Genomic DNA, 19026 nt, shown 5'->3' on the forward strand with positions numbered 1-19026 from the left:
ATTCGTTATCATAATAATACAGATGGAGTGAGTGAGTGAGTGAGTATGGTTTTACGCCGCTTTTAACAATATTCCAGCAATATCACGGCGGGGGGAACCAGGAATGGGCTTCACACATTGTACCCATGTCAGGAATCGAACCCGGGTTTTCGGCGTGACGAGCTAACGCTTTAACCACTAGGCTACCCGACCGCCCCAATATACAGATGGACATATTTTCCAGTCAATTTGTAAAATAACTGAATATTCAGGCTTATAATATAAATTTCCTAAGTGAAAATTTTGAATATTTTGACTGTAAAAAATATAAACACGATAAAATAAGCAATGTTCAGAAGAAATATGTATTTTGTGTGTCAAAATAGTGTAAACGAAAATCGCACAATTATCAAGCAAGTGACTTATCAAAAGTTCGTCACCATTACCGATGCTACCGACAAAGATAACTACATTTCCTTATTATTTCCAAAACTGTATTTCATTTTGTTGATAGATGTGACCATACGCCCTTATACTATCAATAAAAGTGACAAATGCGCCTATGAATTGCGCAGCACAGGTCGCGAGCCAGTCTAGGTTTCTGCTATATCATCCGGGTACTCACGGAAAAAAATAACAACAAAGGCAACAACCAGTCCTGGGGAATTGCTTTAGATCAGTGCCCCTTTAATGTGGGAGCAAAGCCCGAAGTGATGCAGATCTCAGATGTTTATGACTTCGGTGAAACCCACGAGCATGGGTATGGTGCTGACAAACCTAGAAACAAAATCTGGGCGAACCGGGGTTCGAATCCACAATGATAGGTTTCTGGCGTACCCCCTCATCTAATAAGATGCAACAAAGAAATCCATGCTTCAGTGTATCAATTACAATAGTTGCAGGTCTAGCATCCTTTCGGTGAGACTGTCCAGAGGGGGGTAAACAGGCTCTGCAGCCAACAGACGATCACAAGCAGCCAGACAACACACTCGACAGGGTTTCTCGCTTTGTTGATGAACAGTAACCACCATACATTTTCATCAGATCCTCTTCCTCGGGGTCATTTTGTACCTCCACCACAGCCAATGTGCGAGGCTTGTCTCCAGACATGGTACTACTGGTGGAGTCCAGTGTTGCTGCTGATGTGTGCGAGGACTGGCGAGGAGTGTGTTCTCCTGTGTTGCCTGGACGCAGTGAGTCCGATATGAGCACACGAGAGTATATGGGGGGCGGAGGAAGGACGGGGGATGGCTTGGACTCGACATTGTTCTGTGAGCGATCTGTCAAAAAATAAAGAATAATCAAACTATCAACAGCTTTTCTTTAGAAATCGTTTTCAATATATTGTTAACATAGCCTGGGTTAATTTCCCCAAACCCCAACGAAGTTTGCAGGGGATATAGAAATGGGCTACGTCTGTCATGTTTCATTTCCGGAGTAAAACATCGAAAGCCATAAGAGATAACTTTACAAAACTTGGTACACACATTTACCATATGGTGTAGATGTGCATTTTGATATTTAGGGTTCTCCTGCATTTTAAAAATATTTTATATAAATTTTTGAAATTTTGACTTTGTCTCTGAACTGAATGGAAGCAGTGGGTTTCATTTCCTGAGCAGGACTCGAAAACTATTAGAGACATCTTTATGAAACTTGGTACACACATTCACCATAAAATGTAGATGTGCCTTTTGCCTGTTATGATTCCCCTGAATTTTTCTGTTATTTCATATGAATTTTATATATTTGGACTTAGTCCCCGAAATGAATGAAAGCAGTGGGTTTCATTTCCGGAGAAGAACTCAAAAATTATTTTTGATTTTTTATCTTTACGAAACTCTGTAAACACATTTACCACAGTGTAGATGTGCCTTTTGCTATTTATGAATCCCAGAATTATTTTGTTTTTATACAAATTTTATAAATTAAGACTTGAATTGAATGGAAGCAATCATAATTTTACCTCGGTTCTGTTATGAAACTTCTCCATGAAACTTTGTACATTATCAGTCTAAGGCTGTTATATAGTCTTTGTTCTGTTAAAGATTTTAAGATTATGAGCATTTCCGAATAAATGCAATGTTTTTATACTTACCTGATCCTACACAGTACTTTAGCTTCTCCACCTTTTACAAACAGACAGTATTGGAACAGAGAGACAGTTGAAACAGACTATAGCCAGTGGCCGACGGAGGCGGCAAGTCCGTAGTGCAAAGTATAGGTGATCGAAGCCAAGGGGAGAGACCTTGCGTCACCTCCGCGGAGACACGACTAGAAACAGGAAGGAACATGCTTATACTAGTCCGGACTTATGCTGATTTTATAGTGCTAGCTCACTGAGATACCATGTCTCAGTTTAACATTAATACCCCACTCAGACACACTGGAAGTGACGGCCCAGGAGGAATCAACAATGAGCTGTTTGAATGGGAACATGTAGGTAGTGTTATGGGTCGATTCCCAAATAGTTAACCCAGAAATCTGTACGTAAAAGCACTGATTGTGAAACCAACAAACAACCAACAATTGGCATACAATCAACAAATGTATTACAAAATTAACTAAGTTTACAATCAATACAAATTACTGCACTGTATTTACACAATGGTACACAATGGAGTGGTAGTACAATATTCAATGTCAGTACACAATAGAGTGGTGGTACAATATTCAATGGCAGTAAATAACATGATGGCAGTGGGCAGTATCAAATACAAAAAGACAGCGGTGAGAGCAAAAGTCTGGGATAATAATATATTCACCAAGCGGCGGCAGCGGTCAAGCTTCAGGGGTGATGAGTGATCCTCACATTGAAGCTTGTCTTGATGTCATGAAATGTGAGATGAGACAGGCACATGCCCCCTCCACTTATATTGTCCAACTAGCTTCAAGAACTTTCCACACAGTGCCAGACCAGTCTAGTGTCACAAGAACATCACAGAATACTCCACGTTTCCATAACGCTTTACATCCATCTATGCTATTCCGGAAGTTTACACTTCACACTAGCATCTAAATATAGTAACTTCCTCATTACATTAAATAGTACTACTTTCCTGACAACTAATTATTGTCCCAATACAATGCACTGAGCTTCTACTGAATCTCAGCCAATGTACTACAGTTATAATCATTGTTTGACAATGAAATACACTGCCATGTAACAGTAGGCATCCTGCAGGTCCAGACTGATGAGGTGATCCATCGGCTGGATCAAGTGGCGAAGTATACAGAGGGAGAGCATCTGGAAATGCAGCAGAAGAGCGAGGTAGTGTTGATTGAATAGTACCAGATGGTGAATCATCCGCATCTTGGAGGAACCCTTCTTAGGCACCAGGAAGACAGGCAAGTAAAACCCAGGCGTGATGTTTGAGCCATCCAGGGCTTCCACCACATTCTGTCAACATTGGTAGTGAGGGGAGGCATGTCACGAAACTGTAGGCAGAACCTGTGGCATAGGATCCTCATCCACGGGTGGTGAGGCATCAGCAAAATCCATAGAGTGGAAAGGGTAATGTAATGTCTTCCGGAACTGCGAGATCTGAATAGAAGGTTCAACAGCCAAGGCACTAAAGTCAGCATCTAGAGAACGGGAAACATTGGCAACTAGCTGGTCCCAGGGGAGGAGAACATCCCCCGAATCCGAGACCCTGTGCTTCACCTTCCCCAGTTGAAACACAGGGGAGATGATCCTCTTACCAGACGGGCTAATCAGCTGGTGTAAGTCTCCTTTCAGGGGACGACTCATCATAATTGGGGAAGAAATCCTGTTCGTCATTCCGAGTGGGGACGAGTAGGGTGGCGACGATCAGGGGAGACGGCATACTGGTGCTGCTAAACAGTAGAGGGGAAGACTGATCCCAATGCTGAACGTCTGAAGAACGGGGAGAAAGCGAGGACCCGAGGCACCTAATGCCAGGTTGCCAGAGGTGGATGAGGCGATACGTTGAGCAGGCGAACGGTGATTGTAAGGTTACGGAAACGGCATTGACATACAGGAGGTCTCCAAAGTCTGACTCCAACGGCAGAGAAGATGTTGGCAACGGAGGAGGAGGGCCTGGAATTGTCCTTTCTCAAGTGAGTGGATATAAATATTCAGGAAAGCATATATGGCTGTAACACCACCAGAAAACATCAAAAACTGATAAGAAACTTCAGGTGAGATGACTGTTCCAAAACACATGCCTCTTGGGAGTGTGAGTGAGTTGGTTTAACGCCGCTTTTAACAGTATTCCATAAAGCCCAAAGTGATGCAGGTCTCAGACCTGGTACCACTTCTGTGAAACACACGAGCAGAGGTATGGTGCTGACAAACCTAGAAACATAATCGGCGCGAACCGGGACTCGAACCCACAATCATAGGTTTCTGACGTGCTCAAGGGGCACAACTCTGCACAGCGTATCGCGGAGCCTCAGACAACTGGGCCACCAGTGCCCCCCATGCCTCTTGGAAGGCAGACCGAGAAGAATATGAGGAATTACAGGCCAAGGCGGATAACTTGTGGGTATCGGGGCACAGGCTATAGTCTGATTCAACTGTCTCTCTGTTCCAGTACTGTCTGTAATAGGTAGGGAAGCTAAAGCACTGTGTTGCGTCAGGTAAGGTAAAACATGTTTCATTTTCTTTTTTCAAAATTCAATTAAATGCAACACCAGTAGACACTGCAACAAGCAAAGCTATTAAAGGATTCATAGTATATGCATTTCAAATTCACCAGGTTTTGAGGGGTCAGAATTCGTCTCCTTGTTCGTTTTGGGGGTTCTGGGGACTCAAAGCCTTTAATAGCAGGGGTCCCAGACTACAAAATGGGGATCTAATGGAACAAAAAGTCCGAAAATGTAATACACTATTTTGCCACAATTGATGTAACATTGCAATTTCTCAGAGGCTGTAGTTAAGGGTTTCTTGCCATCTGATTTGCTAACAAAGTTTTTTTTGTTGCTTTTATGTTTCAAAAAACACAAAAAAGCTATGGGTCATGACCGCTAACACATTGCTGTTCTGAATGATGACACTACTTTTGTATTGTCTACAGTTAATTTTGTGTCAGTCATTAAAGGTGCAGTCTGTGAGTGAGTGAGTTGAGTTTAACGCAGCTTTTAACAGTATTCCAGTTATATCTCGGCGTGTCAGCTTAATGTGGGAGGAAAGCAGGAAGTGATGAGGTCACAGATGTTTACCACTTCGGTAAAACCCACGAGCACGGGTATGGTGCTGACAAACCTAGAAACATATGCGCGCAGAACCAGGATTCCAACCCACAATCATAGGTTTCTGGCGTGCCCAAGGGACGCATCTCTGCAACAGCGAATAGCGGCGCCTTAGACGACTGGGCCACCCGTGCCCCCTGCAGTCTGTGAAGTCATCATAGTGTTAACAAATGTATCTATAAGAACTGACGTCACTTAATATCAGAGCTCCAGATAACTTATTGAGCAATTGAGATTTTACTCTAGGGTTTCTATTTTAATTGGGTTATTACATTTTTCATTGGGTAACCAATATTTTTTCACTCATCTAGTCATCAGTCTATTTGTTTTTTCCCAAAATTAGTGAACATTTTAAGATGTTAAAAAAATGAAATAATGTTTTAGATGTATATAACTGTTTGACATCTATAGGTTTGACTAGGAAAGTATATTAACTTGTAATTGTGTTTCGGAAATCAGCTCCTTTGTACACATGCTGAAGAAGCTTCATGGGTATTTACGCGAGCTGTTTTTATACATTTGAGTTTTTCATTTAATGCATGTGTTTCCGTACGCAAGTTAATTGAAAGTAATTGGGTTTTGAATAAAAAAAATTGATTTGGAGTGTTGGGCCAAACTTGATTACTTGACTTGCTCTGTTGTAATGTTGTACAATACTGATCACTGTGGTGGAACAGGCTACATGTACTTTCCCTCACAGGCCAAAATGACAAGTATTGATAACTCACAAAATGATGATTTCTTTGTCTTGTGTGGAGGTTTCTGAGCTTGTGCAGTCCATGCCTGCACTACCGGGGCAGCCCAGCCATGTGTCTCTATGTCAAACACCTGTCGGCACAATGCCTCCATCTCACTGGATAAATAAAACCTCTGCTCTCTCAACAGGCTGTAGTTCTGAAATGTTTAAACTGGAGTGAAAAACAAGGGCCATGATGAGAGTAATAGGTGAAAATATCACGCTCTCCAAATGATCAAATTTCTTCTAAACTTCTTGCCTGACAACCAATTGGTTCTTTTTGTTTAGTCCAGCTCGCATGCTTACCATATTCGTAATAAACGCCCACGGCAATATTTGCTGATATATTGGCTTGTGAACAATCCCAATTAGCACCCCTCCGATTGATCCATGTACACAAGACTTATTTATTCGTGTATAATACGCACTTGTGTGTTATATGCACCCTTAATTACGGACAATTAAATTCTTGAAAAATATATCTGTTGTGTATAATACGCACAGACTTTTCTTTTGTATCATTTCTGGGTGTCAGCATAAACCATGAAATTTACGATTTTTCAACCCTTTCACCAAAATTATAATCTAATAAGAGCCCCCTATTTCTAATTTTGAGAGCTCCCTAGGTGCTTATTACGTCGAATACAGTAATGGCTGTCATGGCTTGCCTCTGCAGAATGTTATGTTCTATTTTGGGGACTTTGTAGAAACATTTGCTTCAGATTTGGGGCTTGATTATTGTCCTCTGAAAGGTCAAGATTAATCCCTGTTATTGTATGTTTCCTACTTGTTCTGGAGGAGAACTGTGCTTAAGATATTCTGACAGATAATACATGAAAAAAAAAACAGCCTACATTATGTGATATTTTAAACATATTAATAGAATGATAAAATAAATGTTGTCTTGAATACTTTCCAAGTAATTCTGAACATTGTGTGATTTGCAATAAATATACGTAAATGTCAACATGTATGTCACAATAGTTTTGAGCCTTTCATCGTCCCGAGGCAAGGGAGATAACTGACTTCAAAAGTCCAATTTCCATTCTAGGCAAACTAGACTAAAATTATGGAGTTATATTTTAGCTGGAATAACGAGTCTATGCATAGTCCAATCAGAATCTCGTAACAAAATCAACATCTGGTTCGAAAAAACTGTCGTGCAGATTACGATTGATTGCACTTTTTGCAAAGCATGTGTACTGACAACTTAGCGTTAACAGATATTTTCCGAATCTTTTCATGTTTTTAATCTAGGTGCTCATGTGACTTGAAGCACTGCGTAAAGTAAGACGGGACATAACTCGTAATAGCCACTGGTGGCGCTATGATCGATCCCAGAAATTCCAGCCTAGTTCAGCAAGAGAGGAAACTGGACTTTTATAGTCAGTTAAGTCAATTGCTTCGGGAAGATGTGAACTTTTCATGCAACTGAACTTTTCAGTTGACTACAAGGTAACGCTATTTGTTTCATCTTCTGTATGACACCCATTATGTTTGTTTGTTGTTCAACATCACACTCAGCAATGTTTCAGCTATATGATGATGGTCTGAAAATAATCAATTGGCATCATGAGCATCGATCTACGCAGTTGGGATACAATTACATTCATCTACCAAGTCAGCGAGCCTGACCACCCGACCCTGTTAGTCACCTCTTACGACAAGCACAGTCGCCTTTTATAGCAAGCATGGGTTGCTGGAGACCTATTCCACCCCAGATCTTCATGGTATGATCTATAGAGATGTTTATTAAAAAAAACCTCTGGATACAAAGATAAACCTGTGATCAACATGGGTTACGTTTCCCAAGTTTGGCTCCTGAGAATTTCTAGGACTTCGATCCTGCCCCACACTGAAGCACATGTACCACATGTGGTGTCTCCTTGGGCAAGAGAGAGCAGTGAATGGGTACCCGGTAGGATGAGATGGCAATGTGGTTGTTTACCTTCTAGCACCTAACAGGCAGCTTGGGTTGTATACTCCCCAGGGAGCTGAGAATGGTTATTGAGTGCATGCTTACTGACACCCCTCTTATGTTTTAATTTAATCAAGGAATGCTGACTAAAATAATGTAAAAGAACATGTGACACGAAAATAAACTATTATCTCTCTCTCTCTACTGACAACCGTCAATTCATGTAAGCTTGGATGTTGAATGGAGCTTTGGCACTGTGGCAAAATGATTATAATTATGATACTGACAAACCCAGAAACAACATGGGGGACTGCTTGAGATTGCCATTCATTTCTCCCCTATACAGGCACAGAATACTGTGAATCTTGAAATTAACGCGAGTGTAAATTAAATGCGAAAAATGCGAGTGGTCTTTGCTCGCTTTATTAAACATCGCAATTATATTAACAATATGACACTTTGGATAGCGGAAATACCAACTTAGACATACGCTGAAAACAAACAACTATGTATTCCACATGACTTTTTTTTGAGGAGCACTTGTAACAAGTATTTAAACAATGTCATTCCAACACTAATTACACCCTGTGAATTGTCACTGCTGGGGTCAAGACAAGAGTTCTACTCATCTATGTCATCACTGATCACACCTGCAAGTCCAGACAGACGCAACCCACGCAACACAGTGTCTTTGCGACACGAAACCAGCACGCACGTATTGTTTTAGCGGAAGTACTCTATTCAGCGCTAATAAGCGGTGCCATTTGGTGTGTGATTGGATTAATGTAAAGTTGGATTAAGGTGAGGATTCTCCTGTAAACCCGACAGAGGACATTTTCTTTAGATATAAATCAACTGATGCTTGAGAGGAGGGGGTGTCGCATTCATATTGAGTCGCATATTTGGCCAAGTGCCAGCAGTCACATTCTATTGGAGACAGATTTATTGGTATGAAACCAAGAAAAGAAATAACTGATACTCACTTTAATTTTGTTTTCAGACAGATGTATGATTTGAAGCACAGGAAGACTTGACAGGTACTTCACTCCTCTTTCCGTCAGCTGATTCCCTGAATAATGAGAAAACAGAAAGTCGAGTGAGTGAGTGAGTTGGGTTTAACGCCGCTTTTAACAGTATTCCAGTTATATCACGGCGTGTCAGCTTAAAGTGGGAGGAAAGCCCCAAGTGATGCAGGTCTCTGACGTTTACCACTTCGGTGAAACCCACGAGCACGGGTATGGTGTTGACAAACCTAGAAACATAATCGGGGCTAACCGGGATTTGAACCGACAATCATAGGTTTCTGGCGTGCCCAATGGACGCAACTCTGCACAGCGAATCGCGGCGCCTTAGACGACTGGACCACCCGTGTCCCCCAGAAAGTAGAAGCCCATGTCTCAAACAATGCATGATTCTCACAATCACTGGAAGTTTTCTGTTGATAATGCAATGTTAGTGGTAGACGGTTAGCCACAGGTCATGGTAAGCCTGCCGGTGACCAGACAAAATGTCTGACAGTTATGCCTATTAATCTGGCTGTAATTTTTAGAATTATCATAAACCTATGGAATCAGGACATTAAAGTCACAAAATAGGTCTTAATCAAGTGATTAAATTATCACATACTCCTGTTCCATTGTAGAACATTTGATAATGGCGCACACACTGACTGTGTTCAAAGATACAAAATGTATATATTCACGTTCAAAAGTGAGTGAGTATGGTTTTACGCCACTTTTAGCAATATTCCAGCAATATCACGGCAGGGAACACCAGAAGTGGGCTTCACACATTGTACCGATGTGAGGAATTGAACCTGGGTCAGCATGACAAGCGAACGCTTAACCACTAGGCTACCCCACTGCCCCTTCAAAGTAGTCAGTATGTATACTCAGACATTATCAAAGGCAAAGCAAATTCATCCTCATGTTTTTTTAAAAGAGAATATAGTAATAATCATGTTAATATGAAGTACATATACTACTCAAAAGAGCTCTGGACCATGCAGTTCTGCCATACAGTTAATCAATCATGGTTTGTTTGTTGTTTTACGCCGCACTCAGCAATGTTCCAGCTATATGACGGCAGTCTGTAAATAATCGGGTCTGGACCAGACAATCCAGTGATTGATAACATGAGCATCAATCCACGCAATAGGGATTGATGACATGCATCAACCAAGTCAGCGAGTCTGACCGCCCGATCCCGTAAGTCACCTCTTACGACAAGCCCAGTCGCCTTTTACGGCAAGCATGGGTTGTTAAAGACCTATTCTACCCCGGATTTTCATGGGTCTGTATGTGTATTGAGCTCCAATAGGAAATCATACTGATCCATAATCGGATATCAAAATATCCAGATATTTCACCATAACTTCTACAAAGAACACAAACATTATTTTTGAATTTTGTGGTAATGCGTTTTTCTAAAGAATAAATAAAAGTTTTTTAAAACCTAGGGGGGGGGGTCCATCTTAAACCCACTTAAACACCATTTCATTTTCATTTTGCAAAGAAAAAGAGATAAGTTTTGTGTCATGTGCTGCCCAGAACTTCCCAATGTGATAAAACAGAACATGTTAGTTACCTTTGCCTATCAATATACATTGTCTCTAGGTTAACAAGAACGGCCTGCAAATCGTGTGACAGCATCACTGTAAATTTGTTTGTCTTGTTTTCAGAAATGACCAAGGTCACAATCAACCATGTTATCAATAAGTGTTGTATTAATGTTTGTCGTCAAAGTCATTTCATCACCTGATATGTCTATATTCCTGAGCATCTGCAGACCTTGCTTGAACATCCGAACTGGCGCCGTTAGCTTCCGCATACCATTGTCTGTCATGGCATTGCATCGAAGATTTAGGGTTTGTAAGCTGAAATAAATTTAGATTGTCAAAACCTTGATCACAATCCAAAATCAAAACATCATTTTTGTTTGTATAATCGATGACTGTTACAGGACATAATTTGATTTTCTACTTTGAATTTTTTCACTCCAAAATCCCAGTGTGATTTTGAAATACCGTATTTGACATAATAAGTGCCCAGGTTGCTCTCAAAATTAGAAATAAGAGTCTCTTATTGGAATATTATTATGGTGAAAAAAAAAACAGAGTTGAAAGATCGTAAATTTCGTGGTTATGCTGACAGCCTGATATGTTTATATACGACAGATATATTTTTCCAGAATTTAATTGCCCATAATTAAGGGTGGATATAACACACGAGTGCGTACAATACACAAATAAATAAGTCTTGTGTACATTGATCAATTGGAAGGGGTGCTAATTGGGATTGTTCATTAGCCAATACATTTGCAAATATCGCCGTAGGCGCTTATTAGAGCGGGGCGCTTATTATATCATGTAATACTGTAATTGTTTTCATAGTTTCTTAGATTCTACTTCATTTGATCTACAACACATATATAAGGCAGTAAACAAGGCAGTGGTGAGTGGACATCCAAGGTCAAACGATTGTTAGAATAGAAGTCATAGCAGGTATACATTTATATGGAAGTGGGTTAGTAGGTTACATTTGAATATTGTGTTGAGCAGAAATATTAAGATACAGTAGACTGTCTATTCTGAAGGACCAGGAAATAGTTAGATTGGATAGATGTTGGATTAGACAGAATTTCATGTCAGACATAACCATATATTTCATAACTTGTGTCAAGAACAACAATTGCTTGGCAGTCAAGTAATTCTTGAAAGTAATAACATGATCACAGTTGCTTCCTTGAGAGTACCGGTACAGTAGAAACAAATCATATGTTGTCTCTATATACTATTGTGTATGATCTCCCCAGTTAGGTCTGGAACAGATGATAGACATTGATAGAATTGTTTTGTTTGCTTGTTGATTATTGCTGTACTCAGCAGTATTCCAGTAATATGACAGCTGTCTGTAAATAATCCAGTTTGGGCCTGACAATCCAGTGATTGACACCATGAGCATTGATCCACACAATTGTGACACCATGCCAGTAACCATCTGATCTCATTAGTGCAACTGTAGTGGGCCGATAAAGATTAATTCTATCCTTGATATTCACAAAAGGAGAAATGGCACTTAAAACTTAACTTACTCAATTACTCACAAGTCTGTCATTCAGCACTTGCTGATGACCAAAACAGCAACACTAGTTTAGACATGTAAATTCTGAAACTGTTTATCAAGATTATTCTGGGTATGGGTGAGTGAGTGAGTTATCTGTCTTATTTTCAGTTTGTATGCATCAAGGTGCAGATCTGAAATCTAGATGGTTGTGATTATTGCATTCACCTCAAATATGACCTATGTGATTTCAAGCTATCTGACAAACTCGGTGTGGTGCATGACAATTGGGGAGACATCATAAGCAAGGTTAGACTATTTCGGTTGGCACTATTTCCCAAATTGTCGACTTTTAAAGAGTAACAATCACCTGTGTAGTTGTGAGAAATGCTGCAGCAACTCATGGTCATCGCCAAGACCACAACATGAAAGATCAAGTTTACTCAAGTCAGTGAAAAGACATATTGTTTCCAGGTAATTGTTTATGACAAGGTGTTGACCTGACAGAGAGAGACTGTCAATAACAATACTTCCATAAGCAGAACTAAATGGGCTCACGTTTGCTTCAAGCCTTGAATTGTTGACTGAGAATTTATCAAGAGAAAGTGCAGTTGTAAAAATTCTTTCACCAATTATATCTGGAAAGCCCAAGAACGAGTCAACAAAATGAAGGTTGTTAGCAACAAATATGACACAAAGCTCCATCAAGGATTTGACAGTTTCAACTTCAGTGGTTTCATCGTTTTGAGGTGCGTCATAATTTTCTCTTCTATTTGCTCTTGAACAAAGCTTCTTTTGCATTGTTGATAATTAATGTCATTTGCAAAGAAGCCAACTCTTTTTGCTTCTCATGGGGTCTGCGCTGTCAAATGCTCTCGACGAAGTGTTGTTATATCTCCCGCGGTCTTAGACTATTAGACTATTTGCTATACGCCTTACCTTATTCATCGATGAAAAGATTACGCACACATGCAAAGCTAACGCGGTTGATAACAATACAACAGTTAAATTCACGGTAGAACTTTATTAATAATAAACATAACCTGAACTGAACATACGTTTCTGAAATAGTAATGAATCTTATTAATACATTATCTTAAGAACAAGTGTTCTAAGGAAAACAGTTTGCATCTTGAACATGCGCAGAAAGAGACATTCCAGAATTCTCACGTCCTGTGTTTACAAGCGACTGTCACCGACTGAAAGTAATCTTGGTGCTTGTGTTTACAACATGTTTGATGTCGCACTGGGAAACGCTGGGGCACAGATTCTGTTAGCTTCGTCAAGTGATGACAAACATCCTCCAGAAAATGTCATTGACGGGTAACTATGATTAATTAGAAAAAATGTTTTTCTGCTCATTAAACAAAATAAAGTGGGAATGATTTAGCTGCGAAACCGTCTCTAGGCACTTTACTAATCAACATCCACTGGTCGCTAATACAGTGGATGCCGGATAGTACGACATCGCACTTGGAACATTTTATATGCTCCATTGGTAAAAACACTGCATTAAGATAGCCATGAATACACAAACTGAAAGTTTATCAGGGTGGTGTTCAATATTCTACGTCATGATCGAATCGTGAAGTGCTTTGGTAATGGAATACATTTTTTGACACATTATACCGATTGATTCTCTTTAAATTCATAATACTTCTTTGAAAGATACACTTGTAATATTTAGAGGGCTTTATTATTCTTACGCAACAAGTAGGGGTTCAACAAACCTTATTCCTAAATGTTATTAAAAAAACGTATGCTACAAATATTGATTTTATTTCTTCGTCAGGAATCCAGAAACATTTTGGACAACAACAGGAATGTTCCCTCAGGAATTCATAGTGAAATTTCCATCAGTCATGAATATGACAAGGCTTAGCTTCTCCAGTTTCAATGGTGAGTGTAATGGATGCAAATATCACATAAGGTGTCCAGTATTTTAGGTAAAATGACACCTCAGCAAAATGTCACCAATTGGCAAAAACAGAACCTCGCTCAAAGCGAAAACAGCTACAATTGCGAGATTAAAATGGCACCATATATATTTTACTTTTTTTTGTTAAAAAACAACCTTCAGAATTATATTAAACTAACAGGTTAACATCCAGACACAAATAAGTGTGATATAGTAATCGCCTTAAGACATGTTTACATTAGAAAATAGCCTTAAGTCCAATTTACTTTCCGACTCTGATTGGGAGGCGTAACTAAACTTAATGTGAAAACATCACATATTTGGAGTTTTAATTACCTTTATTCGATTTAACTGTATGCCAACCTGAAACTGATCATGTCAATGTGTTGTATTATGAGAAGCTAGTCAGGAAAAATCAACATGCTGTATCAAAGTGATGAATGCGACCAGTGGACATATGGAGTTTCTGTATAAAGCATTTTTGAATCAGCTTTTAGAAGCTTAGACGATGAAGGCGACTGTAAGAAGTAACTATGTGATTATTTTATATTGTAAAAGTATTTACAATAAAGGAAACATGTTTACAATAAAATAAAAAAATAAAAATATATCTTAGTTCTCAGGCACCGCCCGCAAAAAAAATTGTAAAAAATCCTTAAATATTCCAACTCCAACAGTAGTCAAATACTGTAATCAAGTAATTTACTCAAGGAATACATTTATGTAGGGAGGCCCTTTCCCAGGTTGATTGTATTTGGTTACACAACTCCTTATTTGGTTACATACAAGTTTGAACAACAAAGAAAAGAAAAACACACTGCCCGCACACTATTTATTAAAGCTATTGCCTGAGAACCAATTCCTTTTTTTTTAAGCCTTAGAAGTATGATAAATCTGCTAGTTGAGGTAATGTATTATAAATTAATATTGTTACAACTAATGTGTATAACTGTACCCTGTAATTAATAAGATGCTTTTCATTGATAGTGAATGACACTGTTGTTACAATACAGCTACAAGCTTAACTGTGTTGTATTAGAGCAATTGATTGTTTTATGTTTTTGGTAAAGAAACAGGTAGTAGAGAACATTTACAAGCATAAATATAGTACATAAATCATTTTGTTCGTTATTATGAAAAGAAGATGCCGTTTTTGCTTGACATTAAGGTAGCCGTTTTCGACAGATTGAATCGGTGTTGTTTTGCTGAAGTGAAGTTTGAAGCTGCACCCAGGTGTCCATGTTGTTTGTAGTTATTTTGCTTATCAAGTAAAACTGTTTTAGGCTATGTGAAAAAAAAAGATTATTTTCACAAAATTTTTATGCAGTCTGTACCCTTGGCAACAATGAATGTTTTCTTCTGTCAAACAGTTTCCCCAGTCCACCTGGATGTATTGGACCCGTGAAGATCCGGGGTAGAATAGGTCTTCAGCAACCCATGCTTGTTGTAAAAGGCGACTCTGCTTGTCGTAAAAGGCGACTGTGCTTGTCGTAAGAGGCGACTAACGGGATCTGGTGGTCAGGCTCGCTGACTTGGTTGGTGCATGTCATCGATCCCAATTGCGTGGATCAATGCTCATGTTATCAATCACTGGATTGTCTGGTCCAGACTCTATTATTTACAGACCGCCGTCATATAGCTGGAATATTGCTGAGTGCTGCGTTAAACAACAAACCAACCAACCAGCCTGGGTGTATTGTCAATACCAGTACTGACATTACAGGAATACATTCTTCTTGTGTTCGGAGTGAAATGCTTATTGTGTACTTAATGTCATTATACTGTAGTATGTGATGTAGAAGATGTTCTTTTGTGTATTTCATTTGAAATGTGTTTGCAAATAGAGTTGATGTGTCTATTGATGTATATTTCAGTCAAAAAGATAATCATTGAAACTACTGAATCAGAATCTCCCGAGAAGTTTGAAGTAATCCTTGAGAAGGGTTTGTATACAATTTTATGGTATTTGATGAAATAGAGTTATGTTTTCAAATCATATTTGGCTTTTTGAAATTGGACTGGTTGTTGAAGTGGAGTATGAGATGTTGACCCTGCATGGTCATTGGTCAATGTGACCGTATGTCATGGGTTTTCATCGGTCATTCTTTATGTTGAGCTTGAAGGGATTTGAGAGAAAGTTTGACTTATTTGAATGTTTGACACACCTGAAAACTGTTTCTCAATCAAGGCAATGTCATTCACAAGACCAAAAGAGTGATGTCACATGTATTTGTTTGTTTGTTGTTTAACGCCGCACTCAGCAATATTCCAGCTATATGACGGCGGTCTGTAAATAATCAAGTCTGGACCAGACAATACAGTGATTGATATTATGAGCATCGATCTACGCAATTGGCATACGATGACATGCATTAACCAAGTCAGTTAGCCTGACCACCTGATCCCTTTAGACGCCTCTTACAACAAACATGTGTTGCCGAAGACCTATTCTCTACCCGGGATGTCATATGTAAACTATATTAGATTTGATGTGGAAAAGTTTATGTTAAATAAGAAATAGCGTCTTTAGTGATCAAAATTGAGATAACAAATGAAATAATGAATTTCTAGTTTCACCTTCATGGTGATGCACATATTTTACAGTTGAACTTATCAGGGCTCTTTTGTACTTACACTTGTTATTTGGGAAAACAATAAGTTTGAGACAACAAAAATTTGACACATCCGTTTCAAATTATGAGAGGTTAATAATGAAAACCATAAAATGAATTTGTTGGACTGAAAAATCAGTTCGATGAAACTGAGAAAGTTAGAAAACAGAGTATTCTCAGAACTTGTCCTACATGTCCCTAAAAGAAAGTAGACTTTATTGTAAAATATTCAACATGGCCGTCATGGCAGCAAATCTAAGTAAAGAATACGGCCTTTGTGCCAACCCCTTTCCTCGGAAATCATTTGACAGTTTAGAGAATTTTCATGAGATCCTACTGACAATGAACTATGTTTATAATTTGGAAACTAAAACAGTTGACAGAAATTGGGTGTGTAAATCCAGTTGTCTATCACTTGAAAAAAGGAAGAACTTGAAAAGTATCACATGTATAGTTAGGTGATGTTTCTGCCATATGATTGGCTGACTTTGAAGGTCAAGGTTGCTACTTACAAAATAGCATAAAACAGCTGATTGCCTCAATTTCTTGATGTATGTAAACCAGTTACCATGGTTACAGTATACAATTTGTCATGTAGATTTATAAGAAGTTTACATTATGAAGAACATTATAACAGGATAGATTAAATAATGGCTGCTGCTTATTGTGTTAGGAGTGTGTGCTGTTTGTCAAATTAGGATAAAGTCTAGCTAGAAGTGGTCTTTTTGACAATTTGTATTCTTTCCAAAGATTAATTTGTAGTTCAACCATAATATCATAAACACCAAACCATCCCTGTAACATCATATATATATATATATATATGTGTGTGTGTGTGTGTGTGTGACTGCATGTGTGGAAATTATGTTTCATTGTATGACTTATTGTTGACCAAGTATTGTTTATTTCAATTTAAAGTCATCTTAATATGCTTGTTATTTTGTATTTCAGAGTTGGAGTCGACAGATCACCAGCTTCAAAACGAGGAGTCCCCAATAAACAACAAGCGAGCTCAGTGTATGAGGGTTGTCATCGAGTCTGGCTACGACCACTTTGTGTCGGTACACAAACTACACGTTGACGGAAGTGCTGTACATGGTTGACAGCAGTAGATTCCTGTACAGACTTTCACATTCCGTCCATCATGTGTACAATTTTTGTCATAATAAATAATTAACAAAAATGTATTTTTTGTTGGTAATTGGTAATTGATCTCTCTCTCTGTGGCACGGGTCTAAGGCGCCGTGATTCGCTGTGCAGAGTTGCGTCCTTTGGGTACGCCAGAAACCTATGATTGTGGTTTCGAATCCCGGTTCGCCCAGATTATGTTTCTAGGTTTGTCAGCACCATACCCGTGCTCGTAGTAAACGTCTCTGAGACCTGCATCACTTTGGGCTTTCCTCCCACATTAAGCTGACATGCTGCAATATATACTGAGTCAAATTAAAAACTTCACATTTTTAAAAGTAATCCGATATATGATATACAACGGACAAATGTATCAGAGAAGGTAATTTTTAATCATTAATGTCTGAAGAAGGATTTTAATTAACGGTGGTAACCATAATTTGTTCCAAGCACCTACGGTATTTGGTAATAACATCAACAGTTTAAATCATAAGTCCCAAGCACGAGAATCTGATGGCACACAAGTTCAGTAGCGTATATGGCAACCATGTGCGTTGACAACTGCCACACAACACCTCCGCATGGACCTTGTGATGCTTGTGAACACATGATTGGGAAGACGACGCCATTGTTGCTGCAAAATGGTGCCAAGATCTTGCAAATTCTGTGGTTAGTTCTGGAGAGTGCGCAGACTTCTGCCAAGAGCATCCCAGACGTGTTGGATGGGATTGAGGTCGGGAGACCTTGACGGCCAGTCCATGACGTTGACTCCCGCATTCTGAAGGAAATTCCTTGTCAAAATTGCTGTGTGGGGTCTGGCAGTGTCGTGTTGGAAGATCAACTCAGGTCCATGTGCTGCCATAAAAGGCAGAAGTTCTGGTGCCAGTACCTGGTCGTGGTAAGCAGCAGCATTGAGGTTGCCACCGGTGACAAGAAGCCTGGAATGTGCAGTGCCACAGAAAGCACCCCACACCATGACACTTCCGTAACTTCATGTACATAATACTGGGCGTAACGTTCATGACGGCGCCTCCACACTCTCGCCCTACCATCAGCAAATCGATGATTAAATCGCGATTCATCACTGAAGACGACTTGATTCCAATTCCTCTGAGTCCATCGTAAGTGTGTCTGTGCCCACAATTGACGTTGACGTCTGTGTAATTGAGTCAGAATCGGCCCACAGTATGGCCGTCGTGCTTGAAGGTGAGCAGTTCTCAGATGGTTTCGAACAGTTTGCGCATTCAGTCTACCCCTAAACAGTTCATTTCTGGTTGATGTAGCCGTCAAAAGTCGATGTCGGAAGTGACGTAAGACAATCTGACGATCCCCTGCATGTGACGTCACACATTATCGACCTGACCGAGGGCGATCAGCGGTGGTACCCGTTTGCTGTAGACGCGTCTGTTAATCATAAACAGTCCGTCGACTACAACCCATCGTCCTTGCGACTTCAGCTA

The 19026-nt window shown here is 39.5% G+C and overlaps 2 protein-coding genes across 2 annotated transcripts; one reads left to right on the forward strand and one right to left on the reverse strand.

Annotated features, from left to right (window-relative positions):
- Window positions 1-846: 846 nt before the first annotated feature.
- On the reverse strand, window positions 847-12760 carry LOC124142254 (leucine-rich repeat-containing protein 42-like). Its single transcript, XM_046510594.2, has 6 exons — window positions 12745-12760; window positions 12467-12530; window positions 10604-10722; window positions 8831-8916; window positions 5922-6087; window positions 847-1259 (listed from the first exon to the last, which is right to left on the reverse strand). The coding sequence occupies exons 1-6, from the start codon at window positions 12758-12760 to the stop codon at window positions 946-948; spliced, it is 765 nt and encodes a 254-aa protein (XP_046366550.2). The 3' UTR covers window positions 847-945.
- A 268-nt stretch (window positions 12761-13028) lies between these two features.
- Window positions 13029-17621, forward strand: LOC124142214 (intraflagellar transport protein 25 homolog). Its single transcript, XM_046510546.2, has 4 exons — window positions 13029-13231; window positions 13701-13807; window positions 15701-15769; window positions 17390-17621. The coding sequence occupies exons 1-4, from the start codon at window positions 13047-13049 to the stop codon at window positions 17539-17541; spliced, it is 513 nt and encodes a 170-aa protein (XP_046366502.2). The 5' UTR covers window positions 13029-13046; the 3' UTR covers window positions 17542-17621.
- The last annotated feature ends 1405 nt before the right edge of the window (window positions 17622-19026 follow it).

This window comes from Haliotis rufescens, unplaced genomic scaffold (assembly GCF_023055435.1).
Source record: "Haliotis rufescens isolate VD_foot unplaced genomic scaffold, xgHalRufe1.0.p SCAF_2, whole genome shotgun sequence".
Taxonomy (NCBI): domain Eukaryota; kingdom Metazoa; phylum Mollusca; class Gastropoda; order Lepetellida; family Haliotidae; genus Haliotis; species Haliotis rufescens.

Coding starts and splice junctions, on each gene's coding strand:
- LOC124142214 (XM_046510546.2), top strand. CDS start 13,047: ATGCGCAGAAAGAGACATTCCAGAATTCTCACGTCCTGTGTTTACAAG. Junction 13,808..15,700: donor TAGCTTCTCCAGTTTCAATG/GTGAGTGTAATG, acceptor TGTATATTTCAG/TCAAAAAGATAATCATTGAA. Junction 15,770..17,389: donor TGAAGTAATCCTTGAGAAGG/GTTTGTATACAA, acceptor TTTGTATTTCAG/AGTTGGAGTCGACAGATCAC.
- LOC124142254 (XM_046510594.2), bottom strand. Junction 10,723..12,466: donor ATTCAAGGCTTGAAGCAAAC/GTGAGCCCATTT, acceptor AATTTATTTCAG/CTTACAAACCCTAAATCTTC. Junction 6,088..8,830: donor TGTCTGAAAACAAAATTAAA/GTGAGTATCAGT, acceptor TAAACATTTCAG/AACTACAGCCTGTTGAGAGA.